The sequence below is a fragment of the Gambusia affinis genome, linkage group LG14 (genome assembly GCF_019740435.1).
Source record: "Gambusia affinis linkage group LG14, SWU_Gaff_1.0, whole genome shotgun sequence".
NCBI lineage: Eukaryota > Metazoa > Chordata > Actinopteri > Cyprinodontiformes > Poeciliidae > Gambusia > Gambusia affinis.
In genome coordinates this window covers 13,399,426-13,414,907 of record NC_057881.1, presented here as the reverse complement: position 1 = coordinate 13,414,907, position 15,482 = coordinate 13,399,426, and the positions used below count along the sequence as shown (strand labels likewise).

At 38.5% G+C, this 15,482-nt stretch overlaps 1 protein-coding gene across 1 annotated transcript; it reads right to left on the bottom strand.

The window, feature by feature from the left end:
* Positions 1-2,337: 2,337 nt before the first annotated feature.
* Positions 2,338-14,346, bottom strand: rbm24a (RNA binding motif protein 24a). The gene is made up of 4 exons (XM_044137945.1): positions 13,903-14,346; positions 10,285-10,408; positions 10,103-10,157; positions 2,338-4,779 (listed from the first exon to the last, which is right to left on the bottom strand). The coding sequence occupies exons 1-4, from the start codon at positions 14,068-14,070 to the stop codon at positions 4,422-4,424; spliced, it is 705 nt and encodes a 234-aa protein (XP_043993880.1). The 5' UTR covers positions 14,071-14,346; the 3' UTR covers positions 2,338-4,421.
* Positions 14,347-15,482: the final 1,136 nt, after the last annotated feature.

Here is a 15,482-nt window from a genome sequence, read left to right as displayed (position 1 = left end):
TTAGAAATAGACGGCATTACCCTACAACTTAGATGAATGTGGAGAATATTCATGTGTTACTTGGGCAAAGTCCAGATCCAAACCCAATTGAAAATCTGTTCTGTTTTGCAAAGAAGGGCAAAACCCTTGTGTCTCCAGATGTGCAAAGCTTGTAGAGTCAGACGCTGTTAGTTGCTTTGGTTGTATCCTGAACCCAGAGGTTCTCCAAAGGTTACATCGTCAAAGTTGTGCTGAACTTTCAGGGAATCTTCAGAGAACATTCCCAGATAGTTCCAAGAAGGTGGCGCTCTCAGTGCTGAATCTAATTTCCTGAACATTCCCTTATATTAAAAAAATAAGAATAATCAGCAATCTGTAGTTATAAATTTCAAGAAAGTAACATTTAAACTAAGATAAACCAGTTTCTGGGTTCCTGTTTGAGTTTTTTCTATGCTGATGCTGCGTCATGGTCATGCTCCACCAGCGACATTTCGCCATGTCGCTTCTGGTTTCACCACTGACCAAAATACTCCCTTAAGCTGAGTGAAGCAAGGCAAAGGAGGAGCTGCTCACTCCCTGCTGCGTGATTTATTGATGAGAAAATGAATAAATCATTGCTAGACCGACACCTCAGATACTTTATCATGTGTCACTCGTTGTCACACAAACCTGGGAAAACCTAAAGCAACAAAGCTTGGAGTGTTTAGTTTAATTTACCTTTATTATTGCTTTTTTTTTTTTTTACCTTTCCTATTTTGTGGTATAAGTAGCATTGTGATAAGTAGGAAACAGATTAAAATAAAAATGTGTTTCATGAAACCTTGTCTAATAATGCTCTCTGGAAATATGAATTTAGAAAACAAATGAAAATATGCATGTATATGCATAAATAACATATATAAGAAGCAAATTTAACATAAAGGCACAAGAATAAAATGAATCGAGAATGGCCAACATGTTACACAGATCTAAGATTACACACATAGTTGCATAAAAATACACATAAACAGCTAAAAAAAAACATGATGTTAAATACTTTTAAAATGTCTGGGAGTTTTGCTTAAAGGTGGATCAACCAGAAAGTTTTTCTGGGTTTCTCCTCCGAAGGACTCAAATATCCTTCTGTCAGGAATATCAGTTTCAAGTGCTGCATGTCATCAGCTGCTCCTACAGCAGCAAACGTTCATTTTCCTCTGAATTAGCCATCAATCTTCTGCTGCACAAAGAAGCGGGACCTGGATTCCCCATGTTTCCTGCTGGATTTGTAGGACTGCTGCATCAAATTATCAGCCATCTATTTTAGATTTTAGACGAGTCAGGTCAGTTCATGCAGTGTAATTTCACAAAAATGTGGCTGATTTAAGAGAGCAAGCAGATCCTACTCAGTATTAAATTTCCAAGAATTTTTATCATTAAAATTCAGTCTCCAATGTACAAAATTGTTTCCATGTATTTGGTGAGATGTCAAAGAAATGCCAAACAAGAAGTACTGTAATATTATTTTAGCTCTGAAAAGTTGATTCCAATGAACTATGAAACAAATGATACAATTCATAATTTAAAACATGATGCAGATCCAGTTTATTTTCAGCAGATAGAGGTTAAAGCGCCCTGTGACAGACTGGCGACCTGTCCAAGGTGACCCCACCTTTTGCCTCCAACGTTAGCTGGAGAGGCACCAGCACCTCCTGACCTCACTTGGGACGAGGATGTTAGAAAATTGATTGACGGATGGAAGATCTTAAAGCTCTTCTTTGTTTGTCCTCCACTTTTCCATCTTTGGCCATCATTTTAAAAAGATGCAGAAGGCATTAGACTGTGTTGACGACTGCTGCATACAGTCTTTTAAGATTTGAGAATCTTCAAAGACTCATCTTATAAAATGGACGAGAAATCATTTAAGACTTTTGAACAAATCTTAATTGGCTGTGAGACTGCACACACCCATTTGCATGAAATAAACTTAAAAAGGTACAAGATAGCCAACAAAGGTGCAAAAACAACCAAAAACATATCTACGCTGCTCAGCTACACTGTATAGAAACACGTAGGAGAAAAAAGTGTAAATCATTTATCTGTCATAAAATCTGGTCTTGTTGTAGGAGTGTGCATCCTCTCGAGATACACCCGCACTTGTGTAAACTGCATTTTACTTTTTCTAAAGTTTATACTATGACGACGCTTTTATTTTTACATTTTTTTCTTCTATTCCTTATTTTCTAAAGAAGACAAAGAGTTCCCAAAATTATTGACAGAGACGAAGAAAAAAAAGGACATCACATTTGTGTACGTGTGAGAGTAGCTAATGATCATGATGTGTTCCCAAGAAGAAGTAATAAAAAGGAAAATACCACAAAATTTTCTTCAAATATAGAACATTTTATTTCACTTCGATTACATGCGGTTGAAATTCTGAAGTAAAGGTTTATCATAAACGCTTTAAAAGCCTTCATCCACTGACAATGAAAAGTTTTTTTGTCATTTACTTTTTTTACATATTTCCCTTGTAAGAAAAAGTTCAAGTATAAAAAATTCCCAACAGTGTAAAACAGCTGATTTGATGAATACGAAGCAACAGAAGCTACTGAAACCCCGACGACGGCTATACATTCTAGTAGAGAAAAAGCGGCATTTTTTGCTCTTTCTTCTTCTTTTTTTTAATTTATTTTTTTATTAAAACTCCATAATAATTCCTCCCAGCTAAACGAAGAAGACTCAGAGTCAACCAGTATGCAAACAGGTCTGCATTTAAATGCACGAAGCTATTATTTAATGTTTTGTTCTAAAAAGTCAAAAAAATAAAAAGTACAGTGCACGTAACAGTGTATTAAATAGCTTCTACATCAATATTTTTGGTTGAGCATGTTAATAATATAATAATAATAATTAATCATAGTAATAATGATAGTAAACTAATCAATAACTTATATTTGCCTTGAGATGAGTACATAATAATATTAATAACACAGTACCTCCACTAAGTCTCTACTCTTAGAGTGTCAACAACCCGCAACAATAAATAACTTAAATAATAGATTTTTTTTTGTCCTTTTTCTGTGTTTCTCTCATTTAAATAGCTGTAAAAATGTAAGGCACACAGACCAACATGACATCAACGAGAAAACCCTTATTTTGTCCTGACACACAGGCCAGTTGTCGGGTTAGCTTTGGAGAAAGTGTGAGTGCGTACCTCAGAGCTGGAAATGCTGATGCGACTGGAGAGAGAGAGAGAGAGAGAGAGAGAGAGAGAGAGAGAGAGAGAGAGAGAGAGAGAGAGAGGAAGGGAGTGGGTCAGGTCGTTTGGGGACGAGGCAGGGGCCGGCGGGTTGAGGGGTGCAATGTCGGTTTCCAAAAGGCTCGGCCGGGGATTAAAATGTGACAGCTCAACAAACGAGCACAAACGTTGCGTTCTTTCCAGAGAGATCCGTCTGTGCGGCGCAGGAGCGGCTCCGTCCACCGATCGCCCCCCTCACCCCCAGCAGCTGCCCTCTCCGTCACAGAGAGAAACGCCACTGTGCTGCCTTTGTCTCTTAGCACTCTGCAGCCTCTGGATGCATGAATGTGAGTGAAATGTGGAAAAGCAACAGATTTAGTGTTTGTCATTGTCTCCCCTCCGTTGTCAGTGTTTCTGTTGTCTCTGCGAAACCCCCTCCCTCTCGCTCTCTGTAGCCCGGTCAGAACTCATGACATTTTTCAGTTTTGTTTCTTTTCTTTTGTTGATTTGTTTGCTTTGCATAGGTCAAGAGGTTAAGGCTGAGTATGAAAGGAATAGGGACATTCAGCATCAGGAAGATCATTAAGGTAGTTCTTCAAATGTGTTTTTGACACAACGATTTACGACACCTCGACTTCCAAACAGAAATGTAAAAAAAGAAGAAAAAAAAATCGCTAACACATTGGAAAACGGTTTCATTTCCCTGATTATCAGAAACATTAACTATAAGAACAGAAAAAAAATACAAGGAGGACCCTCAATGTGTGATATTAACAAGAATAATAAATAAAATAGTAAAGTTATGAGGGCTTTAAATAACCAAATAAAACTTTTGAAACATGACGAGAGGGGAAAAAAAAGAGGCTATTCCTCAAACTAACGTTAGAGACAGCATTAGGACTTAAAGGCCTACATTGTACCAACCACTAGGTTCTTGTCACTCTACTCTAGAAACTACCAGTGACAATAGCAATAAGAATAGTATTCATAGTAATACCAACACTGATCATTTCCATAGTTTGTTCTGCAACCTTTTTTTCATTTTCAGCTTTTTTGTTCAGATAAAGCACAGCAAGTTGGAAAGATCCTATCCAATCTCACCATTGTCATCACCATCACCAGCTTTTAAAGAACTTCAGCCTTGGCACTGACCCGGCCCACCTGTCTTCTTTGTGATACTTCAGCTGGACCATCCATCTCTCTGCCTGTGCAACAGTTGCGGCCGCTGCTATTGCATGCGGTCGGCCTGCAGCTGCTGAGCCTGGTACTGCCCGAAGGCCGCGGCCGCAGCAGCGGCTGACCCCGGGGCGGCGGCGGCGGCTAGTGGCTGCTGGACAGCAAAGCTGTAGCCAGTGGTAGCCATGTAACCCGGTGCGGCTGGGGAGGCGGCGTAGGGATACTGCTCGTAGGCCACGGCCGCGGCTGCGTTAGCCGCTGCGGAGTACTGCGCGTAGGCAGCCCCGGTGTAGTCGATGTAAGGAGAGGTGGCGGTGGCGGTGGCAGGTGCAGCGGCAGCCGGCTGCACATGGGGGATCACCACGCTGGGCTGAACGAAGGCCTGGGGGTACACATAATGGGTCGGGATGCTGTGGGACAAACACACAGACACATGTGACAATGTTTGCATGAAATTTGGCAGTCCAAAGAAATTCACCCTGAAACTCAACTTCACCACACCGCCTGAGCACGCTCCTCACCACTCAGTTCAGTCAACAGCAACAAAGAAACTCCAGGTGGGAGCAGAAGAGCATAGGGTTGCCAAAATAGAAGAGCCAAGAAGGTCAAAGGTGAGAATAACTTGAATTGATCTGGTTAATTTATTCTCCTGGCTTTTAAAGTCTGTTAAAACAAAACATTTTGTGCAGTTAAAACCTTAATCTGCACACTTTAACTCATATTTTCCATTCTGTTTGTAAAAAAAACCCAAAAAAACCCTGAAGGTTCTGCCATATTGCCATTTAATAATTTGCTGTTTCAATTTTAGGGTATAAAATATATGATTGGAATCCCACTACAAATTAGAACAACAATGGAGAAGTCAAAACTAATTTTTCTGCATTTCTCAAGATATTTTTTCATTCTTTTACTAATAAATGTCACTTCTGAACTCAGTAGGAAGGAATAAAACAATCTGCAGTTGTTTCCGGTCAATCATCAATTTCTCAAAATTGTTGACATTTTTTATTTTCAACACCAAATTACAACTTTGGCACTGTTTTTGGAATTTGGTTTAGATTAAGATATCCTAAGCTAAATAAAACATTAGTGTAAATAATCAACATTGAAGTTTAGGCCTCGGTATTTTGTCACCAAAAATACAGTTGGGATCTGAGACAGAGGCAAAAACACGGAGCATGCTGGTCGTTTTGCTTCTTTTATATCAGAAAACCAATTTGTGCCTGTCTGGGGGTAATTTCTTACGCTAATTGTTTAAAATACTTTTTAATATTTTACTACACACGCACAAATACATTGGTTGGTTAACATAATCAGGAGACGTTCAGCTGGATCCGCCCCTGAGTAGCGAGCAGCTTAGCTGGAAATGTAAAAGTCAAATATTTCTCCAATCAATAACTAAGCACTACCAGGTTGAGCTAACAATACTCTCTGGTGTGGTAGTTGTTCTTGAGTAAAGTTAGAAATATTATTAAGTATCAGTGAGGTGTTCAAAAAGATAATAAACTCAGAAGTAGCACAGAAAGCTTCTAAGCAGTCTCCTAATTTAGGATATATGGAAACGTGTCTGGGAAAGACTCTCAGCAGACAAGAAGAAGGCTAAACGAACGGAGGCGAAGTTCGACTGTTTCATCCTTTCAGGCTTCCAACGTGTCTGTCACTGAGCAGGCCTAATTTGAACTGAAATCTACAAATTAAAATAATAATAAAAAAATAGTTCAGGGTGTGTAACCGGCAGCTTGCAACGGCTGCAGGGTGGTGAAAGGCAGAGAGGGGCTTACAGTGTCAGGCTGCGGGTGAGGGGACGGAGGACAGAGACGATCCCAGGGACACATTGTAAAAATGTCACTGCCACTTTGACAGCTGGACAGTTTTAAAAAGGGATACTGCTGGCCATTTCCCCCTCTGTGTCGGGACAAAGAGCTGGAGAGGCAGAGAGGAGAGCAGGGACTAGGCTCTGCACCAACAGGGATGTTTCGATTAAGTAAACAGTTCTGAACAATGAAAGCATTCTGTCCTGCATGACATAGCCTTATCCCGAACCAGAACCTCTGCAGCCTGACAGCCTGGCGTGAGACGAGGGATCAATAGGACTAAAATTCAGAGTCAGTTTCTGACTGATTAGGCTCCTCCTCTTCAAGGTAAAAGTGGGTCAGAAATGAAAGACTGGTGGAGAGACTCTATCATGGCAACCCTATGTCAGAGCACCCATATCTCAGCCACAAATAAAAATAAAAATAAAAACTAAAGTGGAAAAGCAAGTAAACAATGCACCACAGAAGACAAAAGAATTAAAAAAAAAACAACAATATTACAGCAAATTAACCCAATATAAGAAACATAAAAACATGAAAAGTTGGTTACAGCTATATATAAGGAACATGTAAAGTAACTAAAGGGCAAAGCTGGTTTATCATATTCAACACACAAACATCTACTTTTTCAAAGGCGAGTAACAAAATTCTTTTACCAAAAAAGTTTTTTTTCTTCTTGTTCTTCCCTAAATCTAATTTGGAAACTCTCAAAAGCAGCATTTTGTGTCATCATGTGATACTTTGAAGCCCACGCTAATCAATCTCAGCAGGTCCTGGCTGCTCTTCAGGGTGAGAGCCAGCCAAGTATACAAGTATAAAAACTTTTACATGTTACTCAACAAGAGAGGCTTCCATGAATGATTTATTGTGTAAATTTACTTCAACTGTGATGCTTGGAATTGGTAATTAAAAGCCCCAAATTACTTTAGCATGCTCAAAAGAAGTGCATGGAAATTTTTTATTATCCACCCATAGATGGAAAATGATGCAGATAGTGATGACGTATGTAAAACATTAACTTTCAACAATGATTACTTTATTAAAAACATACACATACACAGGATGGAGCCGTTATTTCATCCAATGAGACCAATACTGCCATTTGTTTCTCCTGTTTTCTCCCTTTTATTTTTATTTATTTTTTTAACTAAATGTAGGACTTAGCTGTGCTGCAGTAGAGAATCATTTCCTGGCTATTTCTGACAAACTAGTGCATTTAAAAAATTTTTTAATAATACTGTTGCTGTGAGCATTAAACGTAGATCTGTTCAATCAGTTTGTAGGGTATGGTGGAAGTGTAAATATACCAAGACGTGACTGTCCAAGTCAACTGACTGACTTGGCCAAAATAGCAGAGAAGCAGTCAAAAAGTGTTAGAAGAGTGGCATGAATATTGTTGAAGAAACAAAAAAAAGCATTAACAGTCTCATTAGCTTTGCAACAGACCATGTATTGGGATATAAATATGAGATAATAGGTTTAAACTTATAATCTAATTTAGACTATAGTATTTGCGAAAATTTTGAAAATCTTTCACTATTTTCTTTCCATGTCTTGATCACACACTTTGCACTTCTCTAGCAAATAAAAAAATTATAACATTTAACCTAAATGTAACAATCTGGAGAAGGTACTAAAATTACGGCATTTTCAAGTAAAAATGTACAGGATTAGTGATGTAACAGGCAGGTTTTGTTGTTTATGTAAAGACAAAATGATAATTATTTACTGCCTTCGGTTCCTTCTTTTGCTACCAATTTAGCTTAATTTCTGAAGCATTCCCATTTAAACTTTCACATGGTTCCACTTATCTGCTGATGTTACATGACGGACTACTCCAACACCACCGATGGCCCCCATCATCCAACACACACACAGATATATACACCCAACTCAGAGCTTCATGCAACTGCAGTGTCAGCATTCAGGGCTTTGTGTGCCACAATGGGAGCGCTTGTTTTCTTTAACACCACGAGCCCATGTGACGAAAGCTCGCAGTGAGAGAATAAGAGCGAGACAGAGACATCCAGACATTTGTTTGTCACACTGGAGACTTTGGCGAGCTGAGCTGAAACGAGCATGATGGACAAAGACACATTAGCACAATAGGATCCAGGACCTTTGTGTGCTTGTGAAAGTGGACACACAGAAGCATCCACCTTTCTGTTAAAGGTACCTGGTCTTTGGTGTTTAGCAGTGGGCTTTAAATTGTGAATATGTGTTATTTTAAGGTAGGGACGAGGCTATGAGTGCACAGCGATGTTATCCTGAAAGCAGAGTGTAAAGACTTTAGGGAAAGTGGGTTGAATAAAAGAAAAACCACACAAAATATTTATCTTTTAGTAAACCAGAAAACAGATGGAACAGCAGATAAAAGTAATAAAAACAGCAAAGAAAAACAGCAAACAAACAAAAAACCTTTTTTTTTTAGTGTGGTAAAGTTGCCACTCCTCCACAAAAACTTCACAAAGTAAAAAAAAAAATAAAAATCACCCCAAAAATTCAACCAATCCAATTTTTTATCTCCACTTTTGTTTTTTCCAACATGGCACACGGTTTAGCCAACAGCACCCACTTCATTACGGCACACCAAGCTAAGATCTACTCAAATAAATAAAAAACCCAACAAATCAGAAATGAAACCTACGTACATGCATCTGTAATCACCACAGCGAGAGCTCGTTTGTGCGCGATCGAGTCTACGGGTTTTTCCCTGGTCTGATCTGAGTTTAGGCTCGCAGAACGGAAAGCTTAAGCGAGAGCGAGCCTGTCGAACCAGAGAGAGAACATTGAGTCAGGCTGCAGGTTTCCATCTTTAATCCACTCAGAACATTCACACAGAAACACCTAGAATCCTGCAATCTACATTATCTACATTATGATCGGCAGAATATCAATAATAAGCTCAATATCGTTAAATGTTACTAGCAAAAGTATTTCTACCCATCAAGCTTTTTTACGTTTTGTGATTCTACATTCACAAACAACAACAAAGTGATGCATAATTTTAAAGTGAAACAAAAAAGGATACATGGTTTTAATTTTTTCCAAATAATATTTGCATGTATTTATATTCAAACCTGTTGCGTTAATATGCTGTGAAACCACTGTAGGTAAATATCTGCCATCTAAGCCAGTTTTTCTTCACGAGATGGCTCAAACTTGGATAGAGAGCGTTCATACTTTGACTGGGCCATTTCAACGAATTAACGTATTTTTGCTTTAAACCATGGTGACTCTGGCTCTTTACATTAATACTGCAGAAATGTGAACTTCAGTATAGTCTTAAAACTTTTCCAGGTTTTCTTTCAGGATTTAGCTCCATCTTGCCATCTACTTTTACCAGCTTCCATGATGCTACAAACGTATTAAGTAAAGACTCCTCATGTTTTTCTCTAAGTAACGTCTTTCGTCTTATCACTGTTCAAAAAATGTCAAATCTGTTGAGTGTTTAAAAGTTTTTTTGGGCAACAGATTACCAGACATGAACAGTGGATCTGCGCAGCTCATCTGGAGTCAAAATGGGCCTCCTGGTTGCTGCTAATCAGTGCTCACTTTTTGCAGTGGTGCCATATTTTTAGAGGATGACTGAACATTGTTCTATGAGTTGTCCAAAGCTTGGAATATTTCTTTAGGGGTAGTAGAGTAAAGAGGGCTGACTACAAATACATGCAAAATTTTTTGAGTTTCTTCTTGTGAAATAATTTGAAAATCATTTATCCTTTTCTGTCTATAAATCAAATATGCACGTCTCTGTGGTGTTAATTCCTAATGAAATACATGACTATAAGGAAACATTAATATTAATACTTTTGTAAAACTTTCTGATCCTCAGCCATCAATATTTTCTTTACAGAGAAGAGACTTTTTTTTCTTTTTGTTTTACGTAATAAAAACAAAGACTCAAGAGATTCCTTACCCATAAGGCCTCTGGATGAAAGCAGGGTGGATTTGGGGAACGCCGAAGGCAAAACCTGCAAAACAAAATAAAATACAAAATGAATAACTTCCATTCTGATGAGCGGCTTGATTACATGGTTGTTCCTCAGAAAAATAGTGCAAAACAAACAAAGCTTCAAGTGAGAATGAGGCTGAATTCACCTGGCTGCATCACGCGAGGTTTAGCCCCCAGGTAGGCCAGGTTCACATTGGCCTTCCTGCCATCGATGATCGGGTTGGGGTCCTTGCAGGCCCGATCGGCAGCAGAGCGGTCCACCATCGTCACCTTATGGGGAGGAAAGCAGAGGACAAGTCAAAAGGTAGCTTTAATTCAAGAGACCATACAGGAAAACAGAAAATTCAACCATTTGGTGGCGCGTAAGCGTGTGGTATAAGCATGAGAGAAGCAAGGTTTGTTGAGGTTTCGCACATTTATCACTATGAAACTTGAACGTGATCCAGACTGAAGTGATTACTGATCTGTCCCATTACATCATTCAGCTCGTGGCTTTCATGAAGTTATTTTACAGAAACACGTTCTAAGGTCTCAAAACTTAAAAAAAAAAAACTCAAAGACAAAATTTAAGGCATTACTTTGGTGACTTGGAACTGATACTAAAATATTTTTTGATATAAATGACAAAATAAGGGATATTTCTTGCAGCTGTGAAGCTGTGGGAATCAGGGTAGGTTTGGCTGCGTTTAGATGATGTTTTGGTTGAGATACGAGAGGCTGCCGGAGCCGGCCTCAGGTATAAGCAAACTTTATGATCTGATAGATCTATTACTGATTGAGGGTTAGTTATTATTACAGTTATTGACAAATTAGAGAAAAACATTGAGGGGAACCTTTATTCCTTTAGACAGAGAAAATACAATTCTACTTACAGCATCACATAACATTGCTAGAAACTTTACGTGTTGCTTTCTTTTTATAAAATGTATCTTTTACTCTTTATATTCCGTACCTAGATGTAATTTTAGACTTTATAGAGACGGCAGCAATAAGAAAAATGAAGAAAAGTTGGTTTGTGCTGCCTGCACTCACAAAGGTAGTCAGGTTAATAAAGCAAGAGTTGTTTCTTTAAGGTAGCCTGGTTTAGCTTTAGCACCAACATGGCATGTGATGAAAAACCTGACTTGTGTTTCACAATTGCAAACCAAGCAGATCCTTCTATTGTTAACATTTATCCAAGAACCTCACAATAAACTGAGGAAAAGGTGGATATCAGAAAAAAAAAGTCTAATATCTCCATCTCCATCACACTCACCGATTTTTAAGAAGGTTTTTATGAACTGGAACAGGAAGTGATTTATTTAGTCATGGGAAGGCTGTCACTTTATAAGGCTTATCCCTCCAGCTCACAGATTCTCTTTTCTTACACTTAAATGTTTCAGATGCAACCAAAATAAAAATCATAACTACCCTCCAAACCTACAAGCTGTGCCGAGTTCAGAGTCAGCAGCTCCCATCAGATGTCTGTTGTAACTAGCACTGAGTCATTCCCTTCACGGAAGAGAAATTTTGAACCACAAAAGGCATGGATATCATGTTGAAGGTCACGCCACAGCACTTTCATTTTATTTAAGTCTATACTTTGACTAGACCACTCCAAAAGTTGTATATCAAGAATAGGAATATCTTTTACGAGACATTTCAGTGCAACAACAGCAATGTGACAGGCAATCAAAGCAAATAGATTCACACAAAGATAGAATATAATATATAAAAACAGAATTAAGAATAAAACTACTCTACAGTAAGGACAAGATTTCAACATAGATACTGTGCAGTTCTAATAGACAGTGTGCATCAGTTCAAAGGGAATTTTTTATTCTGTTTTTTGGTTCATTGCCTTTGGATCAATGCCATACAACATAACCCAGGTGAGCTTGAGCTTAATCGATGGAGTTTCTCCTTCAGGATTTTATACTGGAGAGTAAAATCCATGGTTTCAACAGGCCTTAGATCAGGGGTCCCCAACTCGGTCCTCGAGGGCCGGCCTCCTGCATGTTTTCGTTCTCTCCTTGGTTTAACGCACCTGAATCAGATGATGGCTCGTTAGAAGGCCTAAGAAGAACATTGACATGTTGAAAAGGTTGTTGGTGCCACCAGGGAGAAAACTAAAACGTGCTGGATGCCGGCCCTCGAGGACCGAGTTTGGTGACCCCTGCCTTAGATCATCACACCGTGCTCTTATTGTGAAATGCTCTTAGTTTTACACACCAAATTGTTCCACTTTCATCCTATTAGCACATAATAATTTCCTAAAAGTCTTGGGGATTGGCATATTTTTCTCAAATATTTGACGACTCTTTGCGTCCTTTTGGTTTCATCTCAGATCTCTCCCATGGAAGCCATTTTTGTCCAGTTTCTCTTTCCTTAACTTAGGCCAATGAGGCCTGCAGAGCTTTAAAAGCTGTTCTGTTTTTTTGTTTGTTTGTTTGTTTGTTTTGCACTGAATGATTTGTCAATGAATCCTTGAAGATATTATGGGTAAAGACCACACTCAAGTGAAGGTTCATCATTCTCCCATATGTTCTCCATTTGTGGATAATACAGTAGCTCTCACTGTGGTTCTCTTGAGTCCAGAAACCAGAGATGGTTTTGTAACCCTTTCCTGCCTGTTAAATATTATAGACTTCGTTTCTCATGTGTTATTGAATTTCTTGAGATAAGGAACGATGTGTTTCAGCATCTTCCAGCCTACTTAACATTGCCAGAAAGGTTTTAATTAGAAAAATAATAATAAAACTTATTTAGAAAGGGAACATGTATAAATGTCACCATTTGCTCCGATGTACGTCATTATAGCACAATTACAGATAATTTGCACCTGCAGTCCCCTGACACGTCACAAAAATAGACATACAATATTAAAATGAGACAAAAATATAACAATTAAGTATATTCACGAGGGTTTAGATATAGTTCTCATCTAATAAATTAAATAATCATTTAAAAACTGCCTTTTGTACTCAAATTGTGTTGTTATAACATTAAATATGTTTGACAATTTGCAACGTAAGTGAGACAAGAACTCACAAACTTCCACTGAAAATAGAGAATACAGCTCCAACTTCAAAAATTGTATGAATTAGTCACAAATAGTCGAATGAAGTTTATCAAGCTTACTTTATTTACGCTTGTTTGCCTTGACAACACAAGGATAGACTTATTTAAATTACAAAATAATCAATTAACGCCTCTTTTTTAAATTTTTTAAAAGTCGGAACTGAACATATTCTCTTTCTTTTTCAGTGCACTTTATTAGGCAACCCATAAGAGTTTTTGCTTCAACAAGTTAGATCAAGTATCTAGTGCGTTAAAATGGTAAGTCTGGCAGGTGATGAGGATGATATCATGATGTTTCATATACTCTGACATTAGGCAACGTGCATGACTCCACTGTGAGACTATCTCAGCCCTCAGCAGCTGTCAGCGCCCTGAAAACAACGTGTCCGGGCGCATAGCTGCTGCGCAACAAGTTGTGAGATTGCAGCAGAAGCCAGTGGCAGATATAAGCAGTGCCTTCTTATCAAAACATAAACAACCCATGACCAGAGGCAGATACATCCCTGTTGTGAAAGACAAGCCGCTGAGGCGCACAGTGGCTGATTTTACCAGCCTGTGCCATGTGAAAAATAAAATAAAATAAAATAAAATAAAATAAAATAAAATAAAATAAAATAAAATAAAATAAAATAAAATAAAATAAAAAAACGGCGTTGTTTTTACATGTTGGATGGTATGCGGAGATGAAGTGAAGCTGTACTTACAAATCCATAACCTCTTGACTTGCCGGTCTGTCTGTCGGTGATCACCACAGCCTCTTCGATCTCGCCAAAAACCTCAAAATATTTCCTGAGACTTGAGTCCGTGGTGTGGTAGGGAAGACCTCCGACAAAGATCTTCGTGTAGGTCGTGTCCTTTTGCGTGGTGTGCATCGTTAGTGCAAAAAATAAAAAAAGAAATACAGTAAACGGGAACTGTTCTTTTTTAAAAAACAAAACAAAACAAAGGCAATCTAGTGCAAAGTGTCCTTATCAATTATTCTATGGGTGAGGGGGGAAAAAATGGAGAGCAGCAAAAAGTTGTCGACAGTGATGGAGCCTGGAGGTAGATTTATTCTGACCGCGGTTTAGAGAGCAGAAACATGGAGCGGATTGTCCCAGAGATGAGCATCAGGTGCTTCCAGCTCTCCTTCAACAACTCTGCTGTCTAACTTAATAGGTTTGGCACCCATTCCTAACAGCGTCGCCTCTAACTCCACCCAGCTGCTCAGCGGACCGCCCTATACACACACACACACACGCACACACGCACACGCCCACGCACACACACACACACACCGGAGCGCACTAACAGCTGGACAGCCTGTGTAAAGATCCAGAGGTGTCCTTTCAGTAACTGTTACATTTTATGTCATTTTTTATATTCTTGTTCTTATGTTTACGTTGCGGAACATGAAATGTCTATGTAACATGTTTATGTTTATGTCATAAAATAGGTGCTATATGAATACATTTTTATTTACTTCACCACAGCTTGACGTTCTTGTTGCTTCTGGTTATTTTAGGCTTCTTTTTCTTTTCAAGATTAAGTAGGAAGGCGAAGCACCAAAGATCTCGCTTTCGCAGGGTTTTCTGCACTGGCTGTCTTGATTTTCACTATTTCATGACGTTAAGATAATTTTACAGTGAATATATAACTCTTGTACATTAGGTAAACCTCTCAGTAATGTGTGAAAGGAAAAGTGAAAGTGAAAGAAAAATTTCACACGGTTTTTATTTCTGAAAGAAATTTCTGCCTGTCCATTTTATGAAACATAGATCAAGATTGGTCATGTTGCACAGAGAGTCTCTGTAAGCATCAATTTTCAAGTCTTGCCACTAAATATTAATTGCATTTAGGCTTGGACTTTGACTGGGCTATTCTTTATGATTTAATTTAAATACTTCATTGTAGTTCTGGCTGCATTTTTACAGTCATTGTCATATTGGAAGGTGGATCTCTGACCCAATCTCAAAACATAACGCTGGCTCCACCATGTTCCACCTGGACCACGGTGTGTCCATGTTGTATGTAATGCTCAAAGTTCAATTTCCCTCTCAACTAAAAAGATTTGACAACAATGTATATTTTGTGATTTCTTGTGTTTTTGACTATCACTTGGAATTTGAATCCAATCTTTAGATAATAATGGTTTATGCTTGTAATATGGCAAAAACATAGAGACGTTCAAGGCTCATGGATACTTTTGCAGGTGCCTGCCTCTGTTTCTACCAGGGGCAAAGAATTACCGATTACAAAAGCAGGACATACTAAAAATGCTTCAGTTTTTCTTCTTTTAGGTTAT